This window comes from Hypanus sabinus, unplaced genomic scaffold (genome assembly GCF_030144855.1).
Source record: "Hypanus sabinus isolate sHypSab1 unplaced genomic scaffold, sHypSab1.hap1 scaffold_477, whole genome shotgun sequence".
NCBI classification, from domain to species: domain Eukaryota; kingdom Metazoa; phylum Chordata; class Chondrichthyes; order Myliobatiformes; family Dasyatidae; genus Hypanus; species Hypanus sabinus.
The window spans coordinates 113199-132260 of NW_026781348.1; the positions used below are offsets into that span (position 1 = coordinate 113199).

At 48.9% G+C, this 19062-nt stretch overlaps 1 protein-coding gene across 4 annotated transcripts; it reads left to right on the plus strand.

Moving 5' to 3' along the window:
- The first annotated feature begins 3529 nt into the window (after positions 1-3529).
- LOC132389125 (C-type lectin domain family 10 member A-like) lies at positions 3530-15526 on the plus strand. 4 transcript variants are annotated; one of them, XM_059961583.1, is made up of 9 exons: positions 3530-3621; positions 4608-4787; positions 5981-6052; positions 7251-7370; positions 10896-11012; positions 12169-12540; positions 13102-13244; positions 14205-14266; positions 14691-15526. In XM_059961583.1, the coding sequence occupies exons 2-9, from the start codon at positions 4721-4723 to the stop codon at positions 14899-14901; spliced, it is 1164 nt and encodes a 387-aa protein (XP_059817566.1). In that variant the 5' UTR covers positions 3530-3621; positions 4608-4720; the 3' UTR covers positions 14902-15526. The 4 variants fall into 4 exon arrangements, with proteins under 4 accessions (XP_059817566.1, XP_059817567.1, XP_059817564.1 ...); XM_059961581.1 differs by having other exon boundaries at positions 3591-3621; positions 4699-4787; XM_059961582.1 differs by having other exon boundaries at positions 3591-3621; positions 4699-4787; positions 7254-7370.
- Positions 15527-19062: the final 3536 nt, after the last annotated feature.

Consider the following 19062-nt stretch of genomic DNA (forward strand, 5'->3'; position numbering starts at 1 on the left):
TTGAAGCGAAGTAGAATGAGAGGTGACCTTATAGAGGTGCACAAAATAATGAGAAGCATTGATCGTGTGGATCGTCAGAGGCTGTTCTCCAGGGCTGAAATGGTTGCCAGAAGAGGACACAGGTTTAAGATCCTGGGGAATAAGTGCAGTGGTGATATCAGGGGTAAGTTCCTTTACTCACAGAGTATGGAGTGCGTGGAATGGGCTGCCGGCAACGGTGGTGGAAGCAGATAGGATAGGGGCTTTTAAGAGGCATTTAGAGAGGTACACGGAGCTTAGTAAAATAGAGGTCTATGAGTATGCCTACTAATTTCTGAGGTAGATACATGTTGGGAATAACTTTGTGGGCTGAAGGGCCTGAATTGTGCTGTAGGGTTTCTATGTTTCACAGTTTCTAGTTTGCTTAAACTCAGTGGTTGTGAGAGTGTTGGAGTCTATTAATAAATTTGTGGTTGAGAGGCACTTGATGCCTAATGCTAAAATTAGTCAAAGTCAGCTGGCTTCTGTCTGGGGAAAAGATGTCGACAAATCTGTTAGAGTTCTTTGAGGATGAAACCAGCAGAGTGGACAAAGGACAGACAGTGTATGTCATTTACCGGATTTCCAGAACGCATTTGGAAAAGTGCCATGAATGAGGTTGCTTAACAAGACATAATCCCATGGTGTTACAGGAAAGACACAGGAATGGATAGGAGAATGGCTGACAGGCAGGAGGCCGCGAGTGGGAATAAAATGGGCCTTCTCCGGTTGGCTGCCAGTGACGAGTGGTGTTACTCAGGGGGACTGTGTTGAGACCGCTACTTCTCACATTGATTTTCAATGCTGAGTGGAACAGATGGCTTTGTGGCAGAGTTTGCAGATGAAACGGAAGTAAGCGTAGGTGTCTATTGCATTAACAAAATCCTAGAACAAAGTTCCTATCTAAGAGACTATTAAAAGACCCCATTGAATCAGGCTCGAACACCATCGCTGGAAGTGCATTCTCGCTCTGTGGCAACCCATACTCTCTGTGTGAAAAACATTTATCTGATAACCCTTTGTACCACCCTGCAAGCACCTTAAAACTACAGAACATAGATCATTCAGCAGTACAGCACAGTAAAGGCCCTTCGGCCCACAATGTTGTGCAGAACTTTAAAACCCCGCCTCCCATATAACCAACAAACTTAAATTCCTCCATATACCAGTCTAGTGATCTTTTAAATTTCACTACTGAATCTGCCTCCACAACTGACTCAGGCAGTGCATTCCACACACCAAATACACTCTTAAAAAAATCTTCTTCTAATATCCACCTTGAACTACTCACCACTTACCTTAAAGCCATGACATCTTGGATCGAGCAGTGCTGTCCTGGGGAAAAGGCGCTGGCTGTCCACTCTGTCTATTCCTCTTAATATCTTGTATACATCTATCATGTCTCCTCTCACCCTCCTTCTCTCCAAACAGCCCTAGCTCCCTTAATCTCTGATCATAACGCATACTCTCTAAACCAGACAGCATCCTGGTAAATCTCCTCTGTACCCTTTCCAATGTTTCCACATCCTTCCTATAGTGAGGCGACCAGAACTGAAAAGTCTCCAAGTGTGGGCGAACCGGAGTTTTATAGAGCTGCAGCATTACCTCGCCACTCTTAAACTCTATCCGTCGACTAATGAAAGGTAACACTCCATAAATTTTCTTAACTCCCCTATCTACATGTGATAGGTAAAACTGTAAGGTAGGGTAGTTAAGAAACTATGACCTCACCCCTCAACAAACTTTTCATTGACAAACAACGTGAAACAACGGGTCGATATGGAGGGTGATGCGATGGTGTGGAGGAAGCTTCGTTCTGTGTCTGACCCCGGGACTGTATGATGCGATGTTGTGGAGTAAGCTTTTTTTGTGTCAAACCAAGAGAATGTGTGATTGGGCGGTTTGGAGGGAGCCTCACTCTGTTTATGTTGAAAGATTGGAGTGACTGAGCTTGTATACACTGGAATTTAGAAGGATGAGATAAGATCTGATTGAAACACATAAGATTATTAAGGAATTGGACACGCTAGATCAGGCATGGGCAAACCACGGCACGGGGGCCATATGCGGCCAGTTAAGCTTTTTAATCCGGCCCGCAGAACTTGATGAAATTATATTAATAAGCCTTGTTAACGTTTTTTTCCCCGCAATACTGGCGTTTTCCCAATAGATGACGCAGTCTATATACATTGACCTTTGTTGAGGTGCAGGGTATTACTCCACATTTCCGCTTTACTCTTTGTTCGGCTCGACCTATTTGTGTGAACAGGCGTTCAGCGTCATGAACATCAGCAAAGCCAGCCACAGATCCAAGTCAACTGACCAACACCTCAGATCCATCCCGAGAATCGCCACAACAAAACTAAATCCAGATTTTGATGCGCTGGCTAAAAAGGGAGACCAATAACACTGTTCCCACTGAAATTAAAAATGTTTCTTCGTTGTGATATGTAAAAAATTCATTTGAAAATATTTTTTTCAGTAAGCCTTACATGTCTAATGTCATTTATGTTAAGTGATGGACATGAGTAGTGTGCAGGTGCACGTACGTTCTCAAAATAAAAAATGCGCTCCATATCAAATCAAGCGCTCCGCATACTGGCGCGCTGTCACTGTTCTGTCCTTGTGCTGGTCGTTGTTGAGTTTTGGCACAGGGGACAATTGAATAAGAAGGAGCAGGACAAGTAGCCCTGCATCTCCTACCGTTTTTGAAATAAAGACAGTCAGTCAGTGATGATGATAATATCTTGAAGGATAACAAAATTTTCAGTGCTTTAAAATAATAACTGTTACTATTAAAAAAGCTGTATTTTATTCATTTAATTTTCAATGTTTTAAAGGTCATTTCAATAAATAGCTAAATACCATGGGACTTCAAAGACAGATATTTTGTTGTAATGCATTTGTTCATTTTCAATTGAAATTAAAGCACATGTTTTCTACATATCCCATGTTATTTTATTTTCTGTTATGAGGTGTATTACCAAAACACTCCGTCCATCTGCTCCTGGTCCGGCCCCCCTGTCAAATTTTAGAACCCTTTGTGGCCCACAAGTCAAAACGTTTGCCCAACCCTTGGCTAGATGGAGGAATCGTGTTCTATATGTTGTCGGAGCCTAGAACCAGTTTCGGGGTGAGCCATTCAGAACGGATTTCAGGCAAAAAAACTTTTTCACCCAGAGTGAGGTGGATCTGAGGAATGCTCTGCCTCAGAAGGCAGTGGAGGCCAATTCTCTGAATACTTTCAAGAAGGAGTTAGATAGAGCACATAAAGTTGGCGGAGTCAAGGGATATTGTGGGAAGGCATGGAAGGGGTACTGAATGTGGATGATCAGCCATGATCACATTGAATGGTGGTGCTTGCTTGAAGGGCCGAATAGCCGACTCCTGCACCTATTGTCTGTTGTCTATTTTTTCTGTCGCAGGAAGTGTGTGTGAGTAGATACGAAACTATCGAAGTAGGGGGCGTTGCCGGTAAATCAGAGATTTGGAGAGAGGAGGGCGCAGGAGACAGATGGCCGGCTGTGCAGGGTCAAATGTTATCTAATCTCTGCCCGATCCACCACCGCTGGAAATGCGGAAGGGACGGGACCGAAGATACAGGTAGCTTCCTGGTCGGGGTGCAGTGGGTGGGTGGGTTCGGACATCTCTGGGTCACGGCGACGGGCGGTGCTGTTAGAGAGGGGAATCGGTGTGGAGCCGATGTGTGAAAGAATAGGGTAAGGTAACGGGGAAGGTGAAAACACAAAGAGAGCAATGGGGGATGGGGAGAGAAGGAGAGCTAAGGAGAGAGAGGGAGTGAGAATGCCACGGAATAAGGAAGGAAAGAGAGAGGGCGCCTCTGGGCTCTGTTCTCCTCTCTCCGAGGGGAGCAGTTTCTTTCATCTCGGTGGATGTGCTAGTGTTTTGTCCTGGGCCCATGGTTTCTCGCGGACAGAGAGTTTGAGACTCGCGGGATCGTCAAGAGCTGTGAGAAATCAGGAGCCAACCGGGGGGTGGGTGCAAATCTCCAGGACAATGGAGGCTCTTTAGGAGTGACATAAATCACTCCGATATTCCCTCCTTCCTCTTTCCTGCCCTCCTTCTCTACTTTCCTCCTTCCTTTCATTTCCTCTCTCACCCCACCCGCTCCCTCTTTCCCTCCATCGTCTAAATTCCTTCTCCTTCATCCCTTCCCTTCCTTCAGTCATCCGCTCTCCATCTCGCTCTCTCTCTCTCCTCCATGTCTTCCCCTCCGCTCCTTCTCATTCCATCCCTCCCTCTCTTCACCCCGTTCGCTCGTAGTCTCTTTTATCGTTCTTCTTCGCAATCTCTTTCCAAATCTTCCCTCTCAATTCCCCCTTTTCTCCCCACTTCATTCCAAATCTACATCGCACTGTTCCCTCTCTCCTCACAGTCCCTACTGCCTCCCTGTCACCCGCATCTCTCTCTCCCCTAACCACCTTTTTTCCCCTCTCTCTCACCCCTCTCCCTCCCCTATTCCTCCAGTACTGAAACCGCCACTCTAATTTTAACTAACTTTCTCTGACGCCCCCAGCATCTCTCCTCCCCGCAATCCTCCTCCTGTTCTCGGTTCCTCTCTTTACCAGCTGCTCATCTGGTGTTTGTTGTTGCCGATCGGACCCGCGTGTCAACACGGGCTTCCTCTGACAACGGTTGCTTCCCCTTCTGAGCTCACAGACTCAGAGATTCTTTGACAGTAATGGACGGCAGAGAGACTTACATGAATGTGAAGTTCACCAAAACGGACTCACGGTTTCCTTCCCCAGGTGAGTAGGGCAGAGAGACGGAGGGAGGGAGCTTCACTCTATGTCTGACCCCGGGAGTGTGTGGTGGGACGACGAGGATGGGGATTCACTTTGTGTCTGTCCCCGGGAGTGTGTGATGGGCGGTGTGGAGGGATATTCACTCTGTGTCTGTCCCCGGGAGTGTGTGATGGGACGGTGTGGAGGGAGATTCACTCTGTCTTTGACCCTGGGAGTGCATGATAGGATGGTCTGGAGGGAGATTCACTCTCTGCCTTACCCCGGGAGTGTGCGATGGGACGGTGTGGAGGGAGATTCGCTCTGTGTCTGACCCCAGCAATGTGTGTTGGGACGCTGTGAGCGTAGATTCCCTCACTCTCTGAACATGGGAGTGTGCTATGGGATGCTGTGGAGGGAGCTTCACTCTCTGTCTGACCCTGGTTGTTTGTGGTGCGACGGTGTGGAGGCACAGTGTCTCTGCGTCTGGCCACAGTGTTATGTATTGGGACGGTGTTAAGAGAGTATTTCACTATGTCTGGCACCGGTCGTGTGTGATGGGACGGTGTGGAGGAAACTTCACTCTGTGTCTGACACCGCAAGAGTGCGATGGAACTGTGTGCAGTGTGAATATCTCTGTGGCTAACCCAAGGAGTGTGTGATGGGATGGTGTGGAAGGAGCTTTTCCCTGTGTCTGATCTCAGGAGAGTGTGACGGAATGGTGTGAAGGGAGGTTCATTCTGCGTCTGACCTCGGGATTGTGTGATGGGACGGTGTGGAAAGCGGGCATTGCGTCAAGCGAATGTGAGCCGGGAGTGACACCTAGTGGTCGGTCCCGGGAGTGCTTTATTACTGCTCCACGGGAGAGAGATTCACTTTGTGTCTGACCCCGGGAGTGTGTGATGGGACGGTGTAGAGGGAGATTCACTCTGTGTCTGATCGCGGGATTGTGTGATGGGACGGTGTGGAGGGAGATTCACTCTGTGTCTGACCCCGGGATTGTGTGATGGGACGGTGTGGAGGGAGATTCACTCTGTGTCTGACCCCGGGATTGTGTGATGGGACGGTGTGGAAGGAGATTCACTCTGTGTCTGACCCCGGGACTGTGTGATGTGACGGTCTGGAGGGAGATTCACTCTGTTTCCGACCCCGGGAGTATGCGATGGGACGGATTGGAGGGAAATTCACACTGTGTCCGACTCTAACTGTTTTGTTCCCAGCTGAACCTGATGTAACGTACGCGGAACTTAATGTCAAGACCCTCTCGGAGGCCCGGGACCGTACAGGTGGAGGTCAGTTTCTTCCTTGGCTTGTCTGTGTTTAGCTGACGTGTTCAATGCTGTCGAACGATCTCAGAGCAAACGTCCAGTTGACCTTGAAGATTGCATGTTTGAGCATAAGACAGAGACAACACGTTGGAGAGACGACGGGGGTGGGGGGTGAACGTTCAATGGACGGTGCGGAGGTTTCCGTGAGAAGTGAGCGTCCAGGGAGGGGCGCTATAGAGGGAGCGCCGTGCAGTGAGAAGGGTCGGCGAGGAGAGGTAGGATGGGATGTGCCATGTGGAGGAAGGGCCGACGAGGAGCAAGCGCTATGGAGTGGGGGGGAGGGGGTCGGAGATGAGTGAGCGCCGTGTCGGAGCGGTGAGGCGGGTCACAGTTGGAGAGACGGTGAGGAGGGAGCGCGGTATAAATCCTTAAACGCTCTCTCTCTTTTCTAAACCACGTTCTGTTCCATCTTTCCCGTTCTCTTCCCTCCCTCACTTCCTCAAACCCTCTCTTCTCGTCTCTCTCCGTTTCCCCCCTGTCTCCCTCTGGCCCCTTGTCCTTGCACTTTCTCATTGCCCCCTGTCGTTCCCGTCTCTCCTCTATCACAGTCACCGTCTCTACCACCCTCTGTCTCCCACTCGCGCTCTTTCCCTCTCTCTCTGCACTCTCTCATCTTTCCCCGTCCGCCACTATCGGTCTTCCAAACGGCTCTGTCCCTAAACTTGCCGCTCATTTCCCGTCGCGCCGTCTCCTCCTCTCCATCCACGACTCTCCTCCTTTCCCCGACGATCTCTCCCCTCGCTCTTCTCTCTCTCTGTCTCTCAAGTTCTCTATTTCTCTCTTCCTCATTCCTCTTCCACTTTTGTCCTTTTTCCCTTCTCAATTCCCCTCTCTTTCGCGCTCACACCTCTCCGTCCTCTCACTGTTCCCGACTCTAAGCCCCTGCTCTCTCCCCATCTGTCTCCACTTCTCTCATCCCATTCTCACTCCCCATGCTTTCTCTCGCATCTTCCCGCCCATTGCCCATATCTGTCCATCGCTCTCTGCTTCTGCCTCCCTATGTCTCTCCTATGTCTCCTTCCTCCCTCACCCTCTCGTTCGCTGTTTCACCCCTTCTCGCCCTTACTTCCCCCCCCTCTCCTCTCTCTCACATCGATACCCTTCCCCATTCTCTACCGCTCTCACTCTCTTCTTTATCTGCCTCTCCGACTCTCTCTCCCAGAAGGTCTGAAATCCACCTACTCAGAGCTGAACTTTCGGAAAGAGGAACCCCGCATCGATGAGGCCGAAGATCCTCCCATTTCCTCGGGACCCGGCGGGCTGACAACCACTGCACGAACAGGTCAGAGTTCACAGGAATGACGTTAATACTGAAGGCTCGAAGGGCCGAATAGTCTACTTCTGCACCTATGGTCTGTTGTCTATTGTCTATAAGACCCCTTCGGCGCCCCAGGTCCGGACAGATCGAGGTCAGTTTTATCTTTGTTAGTTTGTCCCTGTTTAGGTGGCGTGTCCAATCCTGTCGCGAGATTTCACGGCAAATGTACAGCTGACCCCAATGATCCCCTGTTTGAGAATAAAACGGAGGGAACGCGTGAGAGATGCGAAGAGGAGGGAACTCACTTTGATTGTCTGTGCGGTGTGTTGCGCCCTGGGAGGGGCGGATTAGAGGCCACAATTAAATCCGTTTCCCCTCTCACAGTAATGACGTCATTGTTGAGGGGTCACATGACACAGTGCCCAGAGTCCTAGTTTCTCATGCATCTCTCTATACCTCTTCCTCTGTCATCTCGTTCCATAGACTGACCACCATCTGGGTAATAGAAGATTGTCACTCGGGCCCCAGTTAAATCCCTCCTGCTGTCTCGGTAAAGGGGTCAGCATAATCATAGACCCCCCAACCAACTAGGTCTCCCTCCCATCGGGGAGAATTATACAAAAGCCCGCCCCACCGGTCTCAAGGACGGCTTCTGCCTCGTTTTATCGGATTATCGTACGGCTCCTTACGACAATCATATGGACTCCTGACCTCACGATCGACCTCGTCGTGGCCCCTCGCACCTTATCGTCTGCATGTACTGCCTTCTCTCTGTAACAGTGACACTTTATTCGGCATGACCTCTCCTGTTTGTGATGTATATATTGAAACATAGAAAACTTTCAGCACAATACAGGCTCTTCGGCCCACCAAGTTGTGACGAACATGTCCTTACATTAGACCTACCTAGGAGTTACCCATAGCCCTCTATTTTTCTAAGCTCCATGTAGCCATCCATGAGTCTCGTGAAAGCCCTTATCTTATCCTCCTCTATCACCGCCGCCGGCAGCCCACCTATCACTCTCTGCGTAAAAAATAACTTAACCTTCACATCTCCTCTGCAGCTTCTTCCAAACACCTTACACCTGTGCCTTCTCCTACTACTGATTTCAGTCCTGGGGAAAAGACTGACTATCCACACGATCAATGCCTCTCACTAACTTGAACACCTCTATGAAACCACCTTTCATCTTCCGTCGCTCCAAGGAGAAAAGGCCGAGTTCACTCCACCTATTCTCACAAGGCAGGCTTTGCAATCCACGCAACATCCTTGTCAATATCCTCTGCACCCTTTCTCTGGATTCTACGTCTTTCCTACAGTGAGACGGCCAGAACTGAGCACAGTACTCCAAGTGGGGTCCGACCAGGGTCCTTTATAGCTGCAACATTACCTCTCCGCTCCGAAATTCAATTCCACGATTGATGAAGTCCAATGCACAATACGCCTTTTTAACCGCAGAGTCAACCTGCGCAGCTGCTTTGAGCTCGGACCCCAAGATCCCTCTGATCCTCCACACTGCCAAGAGTCTTACCATTAATACTATATGCTGCCATCGTATTTACCTATCAAAATGAACCACCTCACACTTAACTGGGTTGAACTCCATCTGCCACTTCTCAGCACGGTTTTACATTCTGTCAATGTCCCGCTGTAGCCTCTGACAGCCCTCCAACTATCCACAACACCCACAACCATTGTGTCATCAGTAAACGTGCTACCTCATTCCTCCGCTTCCTCATCCAGTTCATCTATAAAAGTCAGGAAGAGATAGGATCCCAGAACAGAGCCCTGAGTCACTCCACAGATGACCGACCTCCACGCTGAATACGACCCGTCTACATCATTCTTTGCCTTCTGTGGGCAAGCCAATTCCGGATCCACAAAGCAATGTCCCCTTGGATCCCGTGGATCCTTAATCTCTCAATACGTCTTGCATGTGGTACCTTATCAGATACCTTACTGAAATCCGCATACACTACATCTACTGCTCTTTCTTCAACAATCTGTTTAGCCACATGCACACAAATATTCAATCAGTCTCGTCAGGCACGACCTCCCCTTGACAAAGCCAAACTGGCTATTGCTCTTCATATTACAGCTCGCCGAATCGATCATTCCACAGTAAGTGATTCAGTGAAAACACTTTTCAATTCCCAGATCGGGACCATTACCTCTAGCCACTGAAGTCAACTGTTTCCACCGATACGCAGACTAGTCCAGATTAAATTAAAACAAATACTGAAAGTGAGAGGACTTCAGTGTCAATGTACCATGTTGCGTTTAGTCTTTCAAAAGAAAATATGTGTCCGAAGGTCGATAATGACATGGGGAAAAGGGAAAGAGCTGATCATGAAAGGTATGCAATGATGTGGAGAGCGGAGAAGACTGGCCAAGAATTAGTGGGGCGTAGATCAGTTACAGATACGGTTTGGAGACCTGGCAGATGGAGTATAACACCGTCAAACCTAAAATGTTGGGCCTTGGTAGGTCAAATGAAACAAATGACAAACAATCAAAGCCAAAACCCGAAACATTGTTGGAACATAGAAACATAGAGAATCTACAGCACAATACAACCCTTCAAATTACAATGCTGTTCCGAACATGTCTTTACTTTAGATAGGCAGAGGATCTTGCGATCTGTGTACGGAGCTCCCTGATCATGGCTGCACAGTTTCATGAGATGGTTAAGAATGCCCATGGCATTTTAGGCCACACTTTGAGTACTGTGTCCAGTTCTGGTCGCCTCACTGTAGGAAGGATGTGGAAGCATTGGAAAGGGTACAAAGGAGATTGACCAGGATAATGCCTAGCTTAGAGAGTGTGCATTATGATCAAAGATTAAGGGAGCTAGGGCTTTACTCTATGGAGCGATGGAAGATGAGAGGATGCATGATAGAAGATACGATAAATTGACAAGAATAGATAGAGTGGACAGTCTGCGCCTCTTCCCCTGGGAACCACTGCTCAATATAAGAGGACATGGTTTTAAAGTAAGGGGTGGGAATTTCAAGGGGGATATTAGAGGAAGGTTATTTACTCAGAGAGTGGCTGTTGCGTGGAATGCACTGCCTGAGTCAGAGGCAGATACACTAGTGAATATTAAGAGACTACTATACAGGTATATGGAGGAATTTAATGTGTCGGGTTACATGGGAGGCAGTGTTTAAGGGTCGGCACAGTATTATGTGCCAAAGGGCCTGTACTGTGCTGTGTTGTTCGATATTCTGTGTTCTTGCCTTGATTAGTCGTAGGCATTGAGTACAAAAGTCAGGGAGTTTCATTGCATTGTTATAAAAAATCACGAGTTAGGCTGAATCAGGCGCTTTGTACACAGTTCTGGTCACCCCATTATCGGAAGGATGTCAGGGCGTTGAGCGGCCTCCGGAGTGGTTTAACAGGACTCTGCCGGGATTCGGTGGCATCTGTTACAACGAGAGGTCGGACACATGTGTCGCTTCCCTGTAGCGGAGGGTGGGAGGGAGGGATTTCCAGTGAGGTCACGGCTGATTTCACACACACACACACACTGAATGTTCTCTCTGCAGGTGCGCAGAAACAGAAGCCGAAGCAGAACATCGGAAATAGACCGGACCGTAGGATCTGCCTATTACTCCTAGTTACAATCGGCCTCGTCGCGATAGTGGCTGGGCTCTCGATCTATGGTGAGTGGAACGGGCTCCGGGTGTAGTCATTCCGCAAACAAGCAGAGAGGAATGAAACGTTAGCGCAAAAATCTCACCCTGACACCAACATGCCCCTCACCCTGACGTCGAAACGCTCCTCACAGTGACAGCGACGCGTTCCTCACCGTGACCCAGACGTTACCCTCAACATAGCAAAGAGAAGCCCGTTACCATTATTATGACAGTACCTCACAAAGTGCACGACAATACACTCACCGTGACTCTGACACAGCCTTCACCGTGAGAGTTAACACCCTTCTCCGTGACATCGACAGTGCCCTCTACGTGATACCAACACACCCGTCACCGTGACATCGACCAGCCCACACCATTACACCCAACATTCCCCTAACCGTGACAATTAAACACCCCACACCGTAGCACTGATGTTCCTCTTACAGCTACACCAACACGCCACTCACCGTGACACAGACAGGTCCCACAGCGGGACATCGTCACGACCCTCACCATGCCCTGTTCAGTCCCCCTGACTGTGACACGGACACTCACTCTCCCTGTGACACCGACGTTCCCCTCTCCGTGACATTTTCACTCCCCACACAAAAGCACTGACTCTGTGTTCACCGTGGCACCGACACTACCCTCGGCGTCACACTGATGCACCGCTCATTGTCACACCGACCAATCCCTCTTCGTGACACCAACACACTCATCACTGTGACATGCACAGTCACAATACCGCGACGCTTACCGTCTCCACATCGTGACACCGATACCTCCCTTACTGTGACGCAGACACCACCCTCTGCGTCACACTGATGCACCGCTCACTCTGACACCGTCAAACCCATTATTGTGACAACGACATTCCCAACACACTGACGCTGACAGTCTCCACATCGTGACACCGATACTCCCCTCACTCTGACACCGAACCATGCAAACAGGCATATCACTCTGATACCCACACACTCCTCACTGTGACACAGGCACAACCCTCACTATTACACAGACACGCACCTCAGTACGACACCGATACTCCCCACACCGCGATATTGACACTCCTCAGACCTCGTCACAGACAGAGTTCTCACTGTGACACAGAAACTCCCCGTATCTAACACCGACTCACCTCACACCGTGTCACTGACACACACTTTATTATCACTCTCAGTATCACAGACTCGTCATTTTCTGATAACCTCCGAGCGAAACTACCAGAGACTTCGGGAACAAGATCACGAGATGAACAGGACCCAGCTCCAATATCAACAGCAAGTCTCCAAGTTGAACTCAACCCTTAAATCCAGGACATCCGAGAACACCCGCCTGGATCTCTCCCAGAGAAACTGTCAGAAGAATCTTTCCGCCCTCAGCAACAACCTCACTATCCTCGAAAACAACTTTACTACCCTCAACTCGGATCTCTCGGACCTGAATCGAAAGCACAGCGATCTCTGTCATCAGTTCAATCAGCTCGAAATAAAGTACAGAAACATCAACGAAAACAAAGCTCAGATTTGCCAATACCTTGCCAGGAGAATAGGTGAGACGACATCCCCCGTTTCAACAGCTCCACATAACAGGGGGTGACAGATGGGGAGGGAGGAGGTGGAGAGTTTCACTCCATCACATACCCCGGGTATGTGTGACGGGACGGTTTGGAGGGAGCGACATGTAGTGTCTGACCCCGGGGTGTGTGTGTTGGGAAGGTGAAAGGAGATTCACTCTTTTTGTCTGATCCCGGGAGTGTGTGATGGGACGGTGTGGAGGGAGATTCACTCTGTGTCTGACCCCGGAAAGTGTGATGGGTCGGGGTGGAAGGAGCGACATCTAGAGTCTGACCTCGGGAGTGTATGATGGAACGGTGTGGAGGGACACTCTGAGTCTGACCCCAGCATTGTGTGATTGGAAGGTGTGGAGAGAGATTCACTCTGTCTCTTAACCCGGGAGTGTGTGATGGGACGGTGTGGAGAGAGATTCACTCTGTCTCTTAACCCGGGAGTGTGTGATGGGACGGTGTGGAGGGAGCTTCACTCTGTGTCGGACCCCGGGATTGTGTGATTGGACGTTATGGAGGGAGACTCACGGTTTCTTGTTCTTGCAGAGACAACATGTCCCCATAACTGGATCAAAAAAGAGGACCGGTGTTATTTCATATCCGAGATCACAAAATCTTATGATGGAGCGATGGGACATTGTTCAGAATACGATTCGAGGCTCCTCGAAATAGATTCAGACGAGGAAAAGGTATGTCTTAACGTGAGACGAGACATTAATAATCAAGAACTCCCGGGGTCAGACACACAGTGTAAACCCCTCCAAACTGTCCCACCACACACTCCTGATTTGAGACACAGTGTGAAGATCTTTCCACAATGTCTCATCACACACTCCCGGCATGAAACACAGAGTGAAGCTCCCTCCACCTGTACCATTACATACTCCCAGGTTTTGGCACCGTGAAAATCCCTCAACATCGTTCCATCACACACATCCGGGTTCAGACACAGCGAGATACTCACTACACACTGTCCCATCACACACTCCTGGAGTCAGACACAGAGTGAAGCTCCCTCCAACCGTCCCATCACACACTCCCGGTGTCAGACACAGAGTGAATCTCCCTCCACACCGTCCCATCAGACACTCCTGGAGTCAGACACAGAGTGAAGCTCACTCCAACCGTCCCATCACACACTCCCGGTGTCAGACACAGAGTGAATCTCCCTCCACACTGTCCCATCACACACTCCCAGGGTCAGTCACAGAGAGAATCTCCCTCCACACCGCCCTATCGCACACTCCCGGGGTCAGACACAGAGTGAATCTCCCTCCACACCGTCCCATCACACACTCCTGGGTTCAGACACTGAGTGAATCTCCCTCCACACCGTCCCATCACACACCCCCGGGGTCAGACACAGAGTGAATCTCCATCCACACCATCCCATCACTCACTCCCTGGGTCAGACACAGAGTGAATCTCTCACCACACCGTCCCATCACACTCTCCCGGGGTCAGACACAGAGTGAATCTCCCTCCACAACATCCCATCACACACTTCCTGGGTCAGACATAGAGTGAAGCTCACCTCACACTCCCTCGCTCAGACACTGTTTGATTCCCTCTCTGTACCGCCCATTCACATGGATATACATTGAGAGAGTCTGTTTCTAATCATTAACTGAATAGATTTAATTTCACAGAAGTTTGTTTCCAGTGCTGTCTATCGATACGTAACATACTGGATTGGAAAATGCGCAGACAGGTGAGGTTTGGTCTGTTGCAGCTCTGTGGTGCGGGAGTGGGTCAGTAGGATTAGTTTGGAGGCTGAAACTACGTCGTGGGGAGAGAATCAGGCAGTGGGATTAGTTTGAGTTCTGAATCAGGTCTGTGGGGAGAGAGTGAGTGAGTGAGATCAGTTTGGAGAAAAACTCAGGGTTGTCGGGAGAGAGTGGTGCAGTGGGATGAATTTGGGAGTTGATTCGGGATTGTGGGGGAGAGCGGAGTAGTGGGATTCGTACGGCGATGGATCCGGGGCTGAGGGGATAGCGCGGTATCATAGGATATGTTTAGAGGCTGACAAGGGATGCGGGGAGAGCGCAGATTAGTGGGATTAGTTTGGCGGCGGTCTCCGGTTGTCTGCTGGATCTGTTTAGTCTCTGTTGAAATCGTCTCACCCTCTTTGACAGGAATGTGGCCTCTGATCTTCTGTACGAGTTGAACCATGGATCGCCCACCTGCAGTAAGTGCGAATCGGACGGATGGAGTTACTTTTCCAGTTACAGTTGCAAAAGTAATTACAGATTCATCTGTGAGAAGACGGCACCTTTTTACCCGGATATTCCTGAAAAGATCAGAGGACTCTGTCAAGACCCCGTGGGGCCAACGTCAATCAAATGACTACACCCCACTTCTCCGCATTCAATCCACCGCACCCTCAGTCCCCCATCCTTTCATCCCCACCCACCCTCTCTCCCCCTATTACCTACCCCAATCTCCCCCTCTACTCGCATCCCCATTTCCCACACTACTCTCCCACTCCCCTCCTAGACCACTCTTCTCCCCTCCCTGCCCCAAACTCTCCCGCACCCTCTATTTACTCCTCCTTTCTACTCATTCATCTTCACACTCTGCCCTTCTTCCCATTTGTCTATCACTCACTTAACCCAGTCCCTGCCTCTCCGTTCTCTCCACCCACTCACCTCAATTCTGTGCATACTAGCTCTCGATACCCCATCCAAGGGGAATAAATACTGAGTATTCACCCTACCTGTACCTCCCCTGGCTTTATACCTACGCTCCATGGAACAAAGTCCCATTCTGCTTGCCTTCTCTCCATAACTCAGATCCTTGAGACCCGGAAACATCCTCTTAAATCTCCCTCCGCACTCCTTCCAGCTCAGTGGAGTTTTCCCTACAGGAGGGCGAACAGAACTCAACACCGTACTCCAGACGCGGCCTCCCCGACCACTCCTGGAACTACAACGTGACTCCAGTGCGGTGCAAAGATGTAAAATTAACGTTAATCGGGAAAGTTAATAAATACTGCAAATAAAGGTGAATACCGAGGGAGTGCTTCAGTGTTCAGGGAGCTTTCGCAACCTGATGGCGTAGGGGAAGCAATTGCTTGTGAATTGTTGAGTTTACAGGCGCCTGTGCCCCCTCCCCAATGGTACCGTTGAGCACAGGGCATTTCCCTGCGGGAGGGGGTCCTCGCTGATGGATGTGGTATTCCCGAGCATTCCTGCTTGAACATGTCCTCGATGGAGGGGAGGTTTGTGCCCGTGATGGGGTTGGCTGAGCCTAGAACCCTCTGCAGCCTCTGGCGACCCTCTGCATTGCAGCCTCCACACCCGGCGGCGATGCGACAAGTCAGAACGCTCTCCACTGTACATCCGGAGAAATACGCGAGTCTTCAATGACAGAACACATCCCACCAAACTGCTAAGGCTCTAATACGGTTTGTAACGAGAGATATAAACATAAAACCATACAAGAATTACAGCACAGAAACAGGCCATCTCGGCCGTTCTAGTCCATGCCGAACGCTTACTCTCACGGAGTCCCACAGAACTACATTCAGCCCATCACCCTCCATTTCTTTCCTGTCCATAAAACTATCCATTTTTTAAATGACAGAATCGAACCTGCCTCTACTATTTGAACTGGAAGCGCCTTCCGCACAGCTACCACTCTCTCAGAATATAAATTCCCCCTCTTGTTGCCCCAAAACTTTTTCCCCCTAACTTTAACTCATGTCTTCTTGTTTTAATCTCCACTACCCTCATTGGAAAAAGCCTATCCACGTCAACTATCTAATCCCCTCATAATTTTAAATACCTCTATCAAGTCCCCCCTCAAAGAATAAAGGCCTAACTTGTTCAACCTTTCTCTGTGACTGAGGTGCTGAAACTCAGGCAAAATTCTAGTAAATCCCCTGTTTATTCTTTCTATTTTGTTGGCATCCTTCCTATAATTCGCTGACCAGAACAGTACGCAATACTCCTAATTTGGCCTCACCAATGCCGTGGACAATTTTAACATTGCATCCCAAGTCGTATACTCAATGCTCTGATTTGTAAAGGCCAGCATACCAAAAGCTTTATTCACCACCCTATCCACATGAGATTCACCTTCAGGGAACTATGCACCATTATTCCTACATCACTCAGTTCTACTGCATTCTTCAATGCCCTACCATTTCCTATGTGTGTCCTATTTTGATTAGTCCGACCAAAATGTAGCACCTCACACATATCAGCACTAAACTCCATCTGCCATCTTTCCGCCATGCCTTCTAACTGGCTTCAATCCCTCTTCAAGCTTTATAAACCTTCCTCACTGTCCTCTACAACTCCAAACTTTGTATCATCAGCAAAGTTGCTGATCCAACCTGCCACATTATCATCCAGATCATTGATATGGATGACAAATAACAATGGACCCAGCACTGATCCCTGTGGCACACCACTAGTCACTGGCCTCCACTCAGAGGAACAATCCTCCACTACCACTCTTTGGCTTCTTCCATTGAGCCAATGTCTAATCCAATTTACTACCTCTCCATGTACACCTAGCGACTGAATCATCCTACTAACCTCCCATGCGGAAACTTGACAAAGGCCTCACTGAAGTCCATGTAGACAACATCCACTGCCTTCCCTTCAACCACTTTCATGGTAGGTCCCTCCAGAAACTCCAATGGACTGGTTAAACATGACCTACCACGCATAAAACCATACTGACTATTTCTAACATGTCCCTTTCTATCCAAATACTCATAGATCCTATCTCTTAGTATTCCTTCCAATAATTTACCTACTACCGATTTCAAACCTACCGGCCTATAATTTCCCGGCTTCCTTTTTGAGCCTTTTTTAAACAATGGAACTACATGAGCTATCCTCCAATCCTCCGGCACCTGACCCGTGGTTAGAGATACTTGAAATATTTCTGCCCGGGCACCTACAATTTCAAAACTCGTCTCTCTCAAGGTCTGAGGGAACACCTTGTCATGTCGTGGGGATTAATCTACTCTGATTTCCAACAAGACAGCAAACATCTCCTCCTAATTAATCTGTATAAGTTCCCTGGTACAGACACAGAGTGAAGCTCCCTCTTCCCAATCAAATCACACACTCCCGGTTCCGACATTAGCTTCACTTCTTCCCTTCACAATCATACCATCAAACTCTATCCGAGTGGACTGTTGTCTGGCCTGTAATGTAGCCCCATGAGCATGGTCATGCATTGCTCATTCCTCATTCCGTCCTGACGCCTCTTAGCGTTCGCTGCCCCGGAGCAAAGAAACAAAAAAATTCTGACCTCTGCTTATAGATTGTGCTCTCGATTCGTAGCAGCATCCTAGTGAATTCCTTCTGTATCCTCTCCAAAGACACACAGTCTCTTCCTGTAACGGGGCGACCAGAAATGAATTCGGGAACTCGGAAACGTCGAGCCCAGTCTCAAATCCTATCTATTTTGTCGGTCAGTTCCTCGACACACCAATATTGTTCCCTGATGTCGTTTTCTCCTTCAACGCTTCAATCGATTCCCGGTCTTGTCCTTTCCACTCTGCACTGAGGCTGAACAGCGCTTCGGCTCCAACTTGCGATGAACAGCAGAAAACAGCCCCGCCGAATCCACACTTGGCATATCACTCCTGACGCCAATAACGTTGGTCTTTCTCAAATTCGGAAACTAAACCAGACGTCACACCGATCCTTTTTCATAATGACCTTGTCTCTAATGGCATCACCAACACTAGATGCAAAGTTGTCTCTTGCCTTGTCCCATTCTTCAGTCGGAGATCAAGTATTGCACTTCATCGTTGGGAAATAATCCGTACTGATTAATGCTACCTTCTTCCAAACGCTTGACTAACTATCCCACTGGTCCTTTCAAGGTATGGGTCTCACAGTTAATACCTGTTAAAATCATCCAAGATCACAGCGATATGCTTCTTGCAACAATCTGCGATCTCTTACAGGCTTGTTCCTCTAAACTCCCAGGACTGTTAGCTGCTGGATCATGTTGCCCCATGAACGAGTTCATTCCTTTCTTTTTCCTCAGCTCCACCCTTAAAGCCTCACCTGGACGAGTTCTCCATTCTGTCCTAACTGACCATTGTCGTGAAATATTCAACAACAAGTAACGCCACCCGTTTCCCTTGAATTATCCCCGTACTAGTACGACTAAAACAGCAGATATCGGGAATGCTGAACTAACGGTCCAGCCCTTCCTGCAACCAAGTCTCACTATTGGCTGAAATACCATTCTTCCAGGCGTTTGGCCTTGCCCTGAGCTCATCTTCCTTTCGTACAATGCTTCCTGCATGGAAATGGACGCAGCTCAGAATATGAGTCCCAGCAGACTCACTCTTTTGCTTCCTGACTTTGTCTGAGGTCTGAACAACATCTGTCACAACAACCACTCCACTGTCTGTTATGGGATTCTTGTTCCTAAACCCTACTCCAGTGTAAACCCCACCACTCCCCCTTTCTAATGTCGGGACTCACACTGGGATATTAGTTCTACTTCCGTTCAGGTGTAAACTGAGAT